General features: G+C 43.5%; 1 protein-coding gene across 3 annotated transcripts; it reads right to left on the bottom strand.

The window, feature by feature from the left end:
- Positions 1-2,088: 2,088 nt before the first annotated feature.
- LOC134101753 (sodium/glucose cotransporter 4-like) lies at positions 2,089-10,878 on the bottom strand. 3 transcript variants are annotated; one of them, XM_062555530.1, is made up of 13 exons: positions 10,760-10,866; positions 10,564-10,635; positions 10,105-10,209; positions 9,124-9,288; positions 8,550-8,655; positions 8,027-8,107; positions 7,460-7,665; positions 7,045-7,180; positions 6,664-6,771; positions 6,105-6,255; positions 4,342-4,480; positions 3,541-3,756; positions 2,089-2,791 (listed from the first exon to the last, which is right to left on the bottom strand). In XM_062555530.1, exons 2-13 carry the CDS (start codon positions 10,576-10,578, stop codon positions 2,453-2,455), a joined length of 1,767 nt encoding a protein of 588 aa, XP_062411514.1. In that variant the 5' UTR covers positions 10,579-10,635; positions 10,760-10,866; the 3' UTR covers positions 2,089-2,452. The 3 variants fall into 3 exon arrangements, with proteins under 3 accessions (XP_062411514.1, XP_062411515.1, XP_062411513.1); XM_062555531.1 differs by having other exon boundaries at positions 2,090-2,791; positions 4,342-4,510; positions 10,760-10,878; XM_062555529.1 differs by having other exon boundaries at positions 2,090-2,791; positions 4,342-4,510; positions 10,605-10,635; positions 10,760-10,837.

The raw sequence follows: 10,878 nt of genomic DNA, 5'->3' as shown, positions 1-10,878 counted from the left end.
AGGGGGGCAGTTAATATGGTGTTAATATGGTTTTGTTTCTTTTGACTTGCATAAAACACTGCAGCTGCAGCTTATACACAATGCGGCTTATATGCGGGAAATTACTGTACTAGTTATTGTAAATTAATCATGATTCCTGCATGGCAACCATGAACCAAAAGTCCAATGGTGTGAATACTCTCCAGTGCACTGCTGTGCGCTCTCCCTCTTTCTGTCTCAGTAATAGACTAATTCCATCTCCTCCTGATGAGAGCCTCTCTGAAGACTATTTTGCCACCTTTTAAGGCCTAAGTGTTTTCCAAACGCATGAGTTCTCCTCGGTGATAGTTAAAAGTGTAAGAGATCTGTTAAGCATGTTTTAATGAGCTCTCCAGGGATATGGAGAGAGTCCTTCTGAGGAAAGAGCTACTTTCGCAATCAGTTGCAGAGCAACCAACCCCTTTTGCAAGACAACCCACTTGGCTTCTTCATCTTGTGAACATGAGACAAGCTATACAAGTGCTTGTCTGTGTGTGACTTAGGGCCCATTCACACTAGGTCCGCTGGACCGGACCCGGGTTCGTTTGGTCCGATGGTCCGGCTGTTTTTGATAGTGTGAACGCAACCGTACCGAACTCGGGTGGGCACCCAGGACCGGACTTGGGTCCGCCTGAAAAGGTGGTCTCGGGTCCGGTTCGCTAGAACCCTGGAGCAGGTTGCTAAGCAAACGTTCTGAAGATTCTAAAGAATCTTTACCTTTGTCCTCTTCATTGCACTGCCTTTTGCTGTGTTGCCAAGTGATATTTTGTAAACAGAATTCTGGAAGTTCGTGTTAATTATGACGCAAACGGACCCGGGTCCGCAGACAAACATGTAATGTGAACAGAGACCAACTACGGCAGAAATAACCGCACTCGGGTCCGGTCCAGCTAAACGGACCTAGTATGAAAGCAACCTGAGTGTGTGTGTGTGTGTGTGTGTGTGTGTGTGTGTGTGTGTGTGTGTTTGCGAAGAGAGAGAGAAAAGATGTATATAGAGAGGTCTACATAGCCTACAGTATGTGTGTCAGTGTGCATATGCATTCATAGAACTTGAAACAAGTGGAGAACTATTTTTGCATTATTGCAATACAATTCCATTTAAAAAAAAAACATTCTTGTTTAGGTCAGATAAAATCAAATGGACATTAGATATGGTGTAGACATACTGTACATAATTATGTTACTTACATACATTATAATTATTTTTTACTAAGTGGTATTTTTATGTTCAGAAATATTAGCGTTAACCAACCCTTCACATTAACTTTTCCGTGAATATAGACTGTACTTGTTCTAGTAGTCTGGGAACCAGATTAACCAGGCCTACTGTATGTATGCACTTTTCACTTTTCACACGAAGTTCCTAACGTAAGAATTTTTTTTGTTTTTGCCGGCAGAGAAATAACAACTTTCAACAAAAACCTTCATACAAAAGTTGTTTAATTGTTTAGATGACATGAGATTTTCCTCACCCTAGCCTTGAGAATGCTGCAGCACACCTGGTCTTCAATCAGCCAAAGAAGACTCATGTTAGATACTCTCCATTGGCTTCCTATATAGCATAATTAAATTCAGATCCCTTACTCTGGCTTATAGGACACGTATTGGATCTGCACCTTGCTACTTGAATTCCATCTTCCAGCGCTACTGTACATCCCCTCTCATCCACTGCAGTGCTCTGAGGTCACCAGAGGTGCTTTTAAACATGCCTCCTCGATCCTCGATGCTCGATCCTTGAGGGGCGTTCCCACTGATCTATAACTAACACTGGATAGACTATCCCATTGTTTTTACCCCCATCATTCTTAATGTAGATCAGTGAGGATCGAGGCCCGTGGAGCGAGGGAGGATGTATAAAAGCCCAAATGAGAGGCACCCAATGACTCTTTTCCTCTGAGCTTCCTCATTGGTGGAATGAGTTGCCTAGAGTTCTTATGATAGTTTTGGGACTTTCAAAAGTGTTTAAAGACTCATCTATTCAGCTTGCTCATAATTAATCAATTAATTCTCTAACAGAGGTATGATTTATACAGTATGTTTATGTTTATGTAACATGATAAAACTCATTGTCATTTTGATATTTGATATTGATATTGTTTTTATTGTTTTTAGCTAATGTAGGGTTCATACGGTCACTTTTAGACAAAAGCATCTGCCAAATACCAGAATCATAGAGATGAATTTACACACTCAAGCCATGAGCCCTGGTAATGAGCCTGTCTGAGTTTCCTGTCCTGTCTGTCTGAGGTTCGAGAGTGCGTTTATTTTGCTTTAAACCTTTCCTCATTGTGGAATTTGAATACAAGTTACTCTCAAATTACATTCAAATAGCTTCCATATTCCCTCATTTGAGGAACAACTCGACTTACAAAAAATATGTTTGTACAAAATTAGGTTTTGTCTTAAATATATTTAGACAAAAGCATGCAGGGTCAGGCAAAGAAGCCCCACAGAAAGACATTGACAGTGAGGAGAATGATGGCGTTGATATTGCAGACGTTTCGCCACAAGGGCTCCTCCGTGATGTCGGTCAGCTTCATCTCCAGGGCGTGCTTTTCCTCCGCAGTGAGTTTGGGCTCAGCCTGCGCGGACAAACCACAAAGCCACATGGCCACTCTCCTCCAGCACGAGCTGGACGCAGCCAGCTCAGAAGAGGCAGCCTGGGAGTCAGGCATCTCCTTGGCCTCCTCGTTTGGGGTGGTGGCCCAGGGGTCCTCCAGGTCCACACGTGGCTCCTTGCTGTGCCTCGTCCACCATGTCAGCCGCACAAGCTGCAGGGGTGAAAGGTCACACTGAATTTCGACGTGAGTCGTACAAGGCAAGACAAGGCAAGACAAGACAAGACGAGTCGATTAAGGTCAAGCTAGCTCAGGAAGGCCTGGAGCAGAAATTGCTTTGTGGGGAAAAGGCAACGACAAGAATGTGCTGGTCATGTGAAGCATCACACAGTGCTGTCCTGCTCCACGGATAGAGACCAAAGTCACATACAATAACTGGTATTGTCCATTGAAGTTGTGATTCCTTCAGTCACAGTGGAAGCCATTCAAATCGTAACCTACAGTTCCAAGCAGTCAAGGCACCCAGTGAATCTCTTGTAAAAGTCAAAATGGCAATGAGATAAAAATGTCATGTCTCTGTTTCCCAAGTGGAATGTCACATTCCTTTCAATTAGCACTCCATTTTGTGAGTTACATAAGCGGTTGTGACAATCAAGCATGAGTAAAGTATTCATCTTATCTTATTTTGCACCTTTTAGAAAAAGCAAATCACTATTATCAGATTAAGTATCACAAAAGCTGTTTGTTTGTGCTGTGAGTGAGCCATCCCTTACAGCTACCTTTTGTGTATTTATCTTACAATTGTTTTGCACTTTTTAGAAAAAGCTAAGCACTATCAGATATAGTATATAAATATAGGGCTGTGTGTTTGTGCTGTGAGCTATCCCTTACAGCTATAGTCCAATTCCACTCCCTTTGAGAGAGTGTGTTTGTGTGTGTGCATGCACATGTGTGATCCTCACGTGTTTATCCTCGATGGGTGGTGTGCAGAGGCTGATCACTGTGATGACCAGAGCTGTAATGCCTAGTAGGATGAGAGCGAAGTACAGGTAGTAAACATCCTTCAGCACAGCCGGCCGTGTGTCCTCCTGGCCACAAGAGGGCGTGCTGTACACAAACTCCATCACCATTCTCACTGTCCCTACAGCCAGGCCCACCAGGAGGCCCCAGAAGGCACCCTGAAGGACCATTTATACACACACACACACACACACACACACACACACACACACACACACACACACACACACACACACACACACACAGACACAGAGTATCTGACATGAGTTCACTACTGGTAAGTTAACACCACAAAAACAAACATTGTTTTGAGGTAAAGTCCTATCCTATTTAGTAGTGTGAGAGGTGGGTAAACTATGAAATGTTGATCATGGTAAGGTGGACTGCGGTGCATGTGGTATCAGATTTTTTTTAAAAGCCATTCAGAATATGTTTGTTGATGGTGGAGGTTATTGTCCAATGTTTATAACAATAGCAGTGGTATTAAGTGGTTAGTACTGTTGTGTAGTGTATGGTAGAGTGTGTACATATTGTGAATGTGGATAATACATGAATGTTAAAAATTGCAATTGGTGAATAAACTCTTTTAAGAGGTGGATAAACTCTTCTGAAATGTCACAGGTGGATAAACAGCATTTACTAAAGAAACTATTCCCTGCACAAAAACATGGACATCTGGTTACTCAATCGTCTCTGTCAAAAGCCCGGTCCAGGATTGCACTGGACGAGGGGTTCAGACAGACCTGCTCATTGACCCGCTTCCAGAAGATGCCCATGATGAAGAGCGTTGTGATGGGCGGCGCCAGGTAGCTGGTGATGGCCTGGATGTAGTCGAAGAGCTGGCCGCTGTTGGCCGACTGGATGATGGGGATCCACAGGATGCTCACCACCACCATGAGCAGGATGAACACCCTGAGAGAGAGACAGCAGCAATAGGAACCATCAACAGGCTGAACATCCATCAATAAACAATGTCAGATGCCAAGTCAATGTGTGTGTGTGAAAAGGTCTGTGATTCTAATCCAAAACACTAAATTTTCTCCATTTGTGGTCATCTCTGTACTCGTCGTGCCTTGTCAAATGAGGAAGCCATGTGCCCAACGCTGCAGGATGGTATATGGCCTTGCGCAATGCTGACTCACTGCCGTCCTTCAAAAATCACCTCAAAACCCATCTGTTCAACATCACTTACAACACCTGACAAATTTTCCTTACCCTTTGCATTGTTCTTTTTGCGTTTTTGTTTGTTTACATGTCTGTATTGTATGTACTGTATTGTCCTTTTGTATCCCTCTTGTTCTGTGTCTTTGTAAAGCGTCTTTGGGTACCCAGAAAAGCGCTATAAAAAACTGAGGTATTATTATTATTATCATTATACTGTATGCCTCTGGACGCCAGGTAGGGAATGGCTTTCAGTGTTACCAGGGTAATGCAGATGCCACTGTGGAGGCACTTACAACTGAACTTAGGCCTTGAGGGATGGAGTGAGGCCTTTGAATGCCAGACAATGATAGTCGCAATGCAAAAGGCTATAGAGAATGGGAATGTGACGTGTCGAACATTTCGCGGTTGCGCCGCGGTGGCGTCTGGGATACATAAGTGAGGCCACTTGTACGCTGCTGCCAATGCTGTATCATTGTAAACATCGTAAAACATTGCTAACTAGCTGTTTCTAACACTGTTTTTCACACATCATGGGACGAACCTGTTGTGTTGTTGGATGTAACGTCCGTGCCTACGATCGTCAGGTAAAAAAAATCAACAACGGAGTGTCTTTGTATCACTTTCAGGGTCTCACGTCCACTCTCCAGACGGTCTGTCATAGGGATCCATGCTACCGATCAAAGACATCTTTTCTATATAACGTTTCCTCGCGTCCGGCAGGAGCTTGTCTCTGTACGGTCCATTACTACTTCTACTACTAGTTTTTAGCATAGTAGCCTAAATGTTTACATCTAGTGTTACTGTTTTGGCTAGCCGATCTTGTTCGAATTACCATAGGTTTCTTGTTTATAATTCGCGCCGCGGCCTCATCAAATGGAGGAAAACGCCCCTTTTGTCCCAGAATGCATTGCGCCGCTGACTTCCGTTCCCATTCTCTATATGCTTCTCTTATGACAAGTTAACATCAAACTGGTTTCAGCTGGTTTTTGATGTGGCTCAGGCAGGAATGCATTGTCTGAGTCATGCTTGTGTGGCTGAGGATTCTGGAAGATGGTATAAAAGGGTGTCTAATCTCAAGCATCACCAATGGCTCGTGATCGTCAAGTCAAGTCACTATCTAGTCAAGTGTTACACAAAGCACTGTAATGAATAAGCTCTGTATGGTTATGTGCTATATAAAGCAGTATATAGTGAATAACCTCGGTATTAGTTATGTACTATAAAGCACTATGTAGTGAATAACAAAATATAACTATGATAAACAGTGAACATTTCAAACCCAGTAATGCTTGTTTGTTTGCTTGTTTGTTTGTTGTGTAAGTGTCACTGACTTCCTGTTTACCTGCCCACCACCATGAGCTCCCTCTCGGAGGCGTGGCGTCGCACGCGCTGCCAGATGTCCATGGTGAAGAGCGTGCTGCTGCTGTTGAAGATGGACGTGAGGGACGACATGAGGGCAGCTATCATGACCGCGATCATCAGACCACGCAAGCCTGCAGGGGCGGCGAAACGAAGTGTAGCACATTAAGAAGAGCCCACAACCAACTGTAGAACACACGCATGTGATGTACACACTCACTCACACACTCGAGTCACACATATACAGTGCACTGCACACACATCCGAAAAAATACCAGTAGTAGAGACATACACAAACACTCACACACTCAGTCACACATACATCTGCTCACCCATCCCAACAACGATACACACATACAAACAGGAGCAGTCCTTTGAAATACCTGGTGATGGCTACCTGGTACTTTGACAATCCTTACATGACCACTATGCTAGCAACGGTCAAAACTATCATGTAGGAGGACTGAAACAACTAGTGATAGCTACTTGGTAGCAGAGACCAGGTGGCTCTGTGCTTTTTTCTGAAAAAATGAAGTGCTCACCTGCTGGCATGAGTTCCACCACTAATTTAGGGTAGGCGATGTTAGAACACCCCGCACTGGATTCACAAATGCGCTGGCACTCAACAGGGTCCACACAACCCACTTCATCTAAACAGACGGACAATAACAGAAAACCACAGAAAAGATTACACAGAGAAACAGGAGATGTAGCCAAGAGGGAGCAAATATGAGGAGAATAGCAGAGGGCCTAAAATGGATCCCTGAGGGACACCACATTTGACATTTGATAGGAGCACATTTGACCGGACGAAGAGCAATTACCTAGTCTTACAGAGAATGATCTATCATTCAGATATGATGTGAACTAATTTCAACACCACCCCTTGCAAACCAACTGGTGTCTAGATCAGAAAAGGCTACCTGGGAAGAGTGCTCTGCTGATCATGCCAGGCATCACAATGAAGAACATGGGCAGCATCTTGAGGTAGCCTCCCAAAACCGACCCGCCTTTTGCGTGGGACATGTTTTTGGCTGCCAATGATCTTTGAACTATAACCTGTGGACAAGAATTTAAAAAAAAAATGATTACACAACGATATAAGGTGTGAACTCGTCAGACTAAAATACAAATACTAGAACTTACTTTTCAAAAGTCAATTTTTTTATACTTAGACTTTTATTGATGTGTATCATAAATTAGCTGCCAAACCAATCTAATGTAGAAAGTCCCAGCTTGGCTCTGAACTAGCTTCACTCTCAAGTAAATATATGTCATGTGATTTAAGTACATTTGAGTGTTGAGTATCTTTGTGGTATCGCTAGCTAGGCCATTGACCTGGTCAGTGCACCACACCCAGGTGGCCAGCACAGTGAGTCCAAACAGCAGGCCGGGCCAGGGCAGGTCTCCGGTCACCGGGTCCCTGAACATGTGGAAGGCGTCCGGCCGCAGCAGGTGGCATGTGGTGTTGGGCACAGTGATAGAGGGCACGGCCTTCTCATACTGATCCAACAGACCCTCGTACCAGCCCACTTTATCGAAAGCTGTCGGGGGGAAGAGCACGCTAAGACCAAGCTTTTGATAGGGTCATGACATGACAGGATCATTTCATAAGTACACAGGAGAGGTGTTCACATCCTTATGCTATGGGTAGGGGCTCTCCCACAGTGGCCAATCAGCAAACCTTACTAAACAAAATGACCAACCAAGCAATCTTTGTGGCCAAAAACCAGAGCAGCCTTCGCAAGCATTTCACTAGTGTGTGATCTAGAAGGCACCTCAATCAACCTTAATTAATCACTCAATCTGTTCCAGTATAATAAGTGAATCAAGAACTCAGAGTTGTAATTAATCAAACAAAATACAAATTAGGTTGTGGTTGAAAAAGAATGTATGAAATCATACCTATAAACATGAGAGCAAGTGCTCCAACTACCATGATGACCGTCTGCAATGCGTCTGTGTAAATGACTGCTGTCAATCCACCTGCAGCCACAAGACAGCATCCATCAGGGAATCATTTCACAAAGACCTATCACAGGGTGACAGGCTATCAAATCACATATTCTATTACTCACTCTGGCACTCGTACATGGATATGCAGTATGAGTGTGGTGAAAATGTGCCTCGTGATTATTGATTGTGACATTTTGACCAGCCTGCACTCTAGTAGAATTAGGAACATAGAGAGAGATAGCCTGTAGAGACAGCCCTGTGTCAGTATACTTCTTCAGCCTTGTCTCTGTTTCTCATGTAGAACTGTCTACCACAACCATTTACAAGATCTCAAAACGTTTTCATGATGTAGATGCTCTATCTCTCTTTATTTGCTAATTACTTACAGTATTATGTATGGTGTCTGTCCCTGTCTTGCTTTTGGGCATACATACAATCCTCTCCTTCTTCAAGTAAATGAACACATTCATACCTGCTATAGTATAGACAGCGGTCACAGCGATGAGTAAAACTGTGGAGAGGTACAAATCCCAGCCCAGGGAAACGCGGATAAATAACGCTCCAGAGAAAATGTCTGTCTGCAAACACACACAGGACACACACACGGCTCTCTGTCATTTCAGGTTCAAAATGAAGCACATTCGGCAGAACTACCACTATTACAGTTACTGTTGGTTACGTGCTTAGTGTGTTGTGCTTTAAAAGCGAAGAGTAAAGCTTAGGTTTCATCTACTTTTTGATGTTGTTGAACTGGTGTTAACACATTTGCTCCAAAGGGGACCTCTGATAGAATAGAATAAGATAAAGACATGGCAAACCATGAAATTCAAAGAAAGAAATACTATATTAAAGATAATTCACAAAACAGCTCTATGAAAGGAAAGAGAGTTTGTTTCTTTTAGTTCTACTCATTGGCGCTACATATTCCCCATGCTGAGGAGTGTAGGGAGGGGGAAATCTGTCCTCTAATATCCTCTACCGCATTTCAATGCATGAAAAGAAAAGTTTATCAAGTTCTGATGAGATCAAGCTTTTGGAGGCCTTACTGATATTTTGGTGAGAACGTAGAGGACGAGAGAGAGCACGCTCATGTAGATTCTGATCCGTTGTCCGCCAAACCTTTTCCGCAGGTATTCGGGCAAGGTGACCACGCCAGAGGAGATGTACACCGGGACAAAGATCCAGCCCAGGGCCACCAGGACCCAGGACGCCTGGCAGGGGCCACAAAACATACACGCAGTGGAGTAGTTTATGTGATACAAAGGACTACGCAGTTAAAAAGCACCACCATCTCAGTATACCAACTTAAAATAGGCAAGGATATGTAGCCTACATTTGGGGTTGATCACTACAGCTAACAACTACATCATAGTATATCCACAACAGCTACTGTAGCTAGACTACACCACTGCATACACCCACCACTACTCTTACAATGTTAAGCTGATGATACACAATGTAACTTTAGGAGCACTGTTGCTAGGCAGTGTTCCTGAGCATTGCTTCTCTGGCACCTTCCTATTGATAATGGGCAATGTTTTTTTTCTGGAGAAATGTTATCATCAAATGATCACAACCATCCAATCAGAACACAGTGAACTGGTTATGTGGTCGCTCAGCAACATTGCTCAAACGGATGCCCCTGGTATCATCACCCTTAGAGGGTGACCAGACCAAACCGTTTCTGGTTTCGGGGGACAGCCCCCGTTTTTGGTTGCTGTCCCAGGAAAATACAGAAAAACTACCTATGTCCCTGTTTTTTGAAGATAAAACTTGTCATTGTATTTCAATCTGATTGATAGTCAAACTGAAAATGTCCCCGTTTTTTTTCCACATTTTTGGGATTATGTCGCTGGTTTTGGTCTAGGACATCTGGTCACCTTACCCTTAGAGTCCTTTTTACTGTTTTTGATTGTTATTGTATGTTATTGTAAGTCACCATAACCAGAGTCAACCAGAGTCAACAAAATAGCAGGGTCATTGTCACTGAAATGTGCTGGTGTTTAGGCATGATCAGTGTGACCTACATTCCACTCAAAGCCCCCGACGGCCAGGCCTCCTGCTGCCCCTGACCCAGCCATTCCAATGAACAGGCCACTGCCCACATTACTGGACATCAGGGAAGCGCCAATCTGGGATGACAGAACACAATGCCAATGTGTGACCACCACAGGAATGCCCTCAGAGATTACATTTTCCAACATTAAGTGGATTATTACGGTGGAAAAAAATCATGTTGTATTTGCACGTTTGATTTTTTTTATGGCCATTTGCATGGTTCTTGTGTGTTTGAACTGTTTTCACTGGACTTTTGGACACTTTAGACTAAAAGCTAAGCTAAAAGCAACATAACTCTGCAAAACATAACTTTTAAAAGTACAATAAATCACTTATATTCTGTGCTCAGCCACTGAATGATTATCAGAGGAGAAAATTATTGTTATCAGGAAAAATGTGCAACTGTGGACTTAGAGATGGATACTCACAGGCCACCATGTCATGGATCTACCTGCCAAGAAGTACCCACCTACTGTTCCCCGGTTGGCTCTGAATGATGACTACAATGAAGCATGCAGAGAAAACAATATACAGGCCTTCAACTCGTGTTTCAGGTGGTCTTAGTGTTGTCTCTAACTCTTTACTGTCTAAACAAGTAAATAGAGCAGCTCTTCTTTGACATACCCATATTCCCACTCCCAGGACGAAGACAAAATACACCACGACCACGGCGATGTCCGCTGCCTCCAAAGCAGTTGTGCCATTTGGGTCTGGCTGCACTGTACTGTTCCTCTCAGGCTGAA

The sequence above is a fragment of the Sardina pilchardus genome, chromosome 15, assembly GCF_963854185.1.
Source record: "Sardina pilchardus chromosome 15, fSarPil1.1, whole genome shotgun sequence".
Lineage (NCBI taxonomy): Eukaryota > Metazoa > Chordata > Actinopteri > Clupeiformes > Clupeidae > Sardina > Sardina pilchardus.
Note: the sequence above shows the minus strand (reverse complement) of the source record. Positions and strands in the feature narration are given on the sequence as shown.

Coding starts and splice junctions, on each gene's coding strand:
- LOC134101753 (XM_062555531.1), bottom strand. Junction 6,256..6,663: donor GGTGGAACTCATGCCAGCAG/GTGAGCACTTCA, acceptor CCGCCCCTGCAG/GCTTGCGTGGTCTGATGATC. Junction 4,511..6,104: donor GAGCTCATGGTGGTGGGCAG/GTAAACAGGAAG, acceptor TCTCTCTCTCAG/GGTGTTCATCCTGCTCATGG.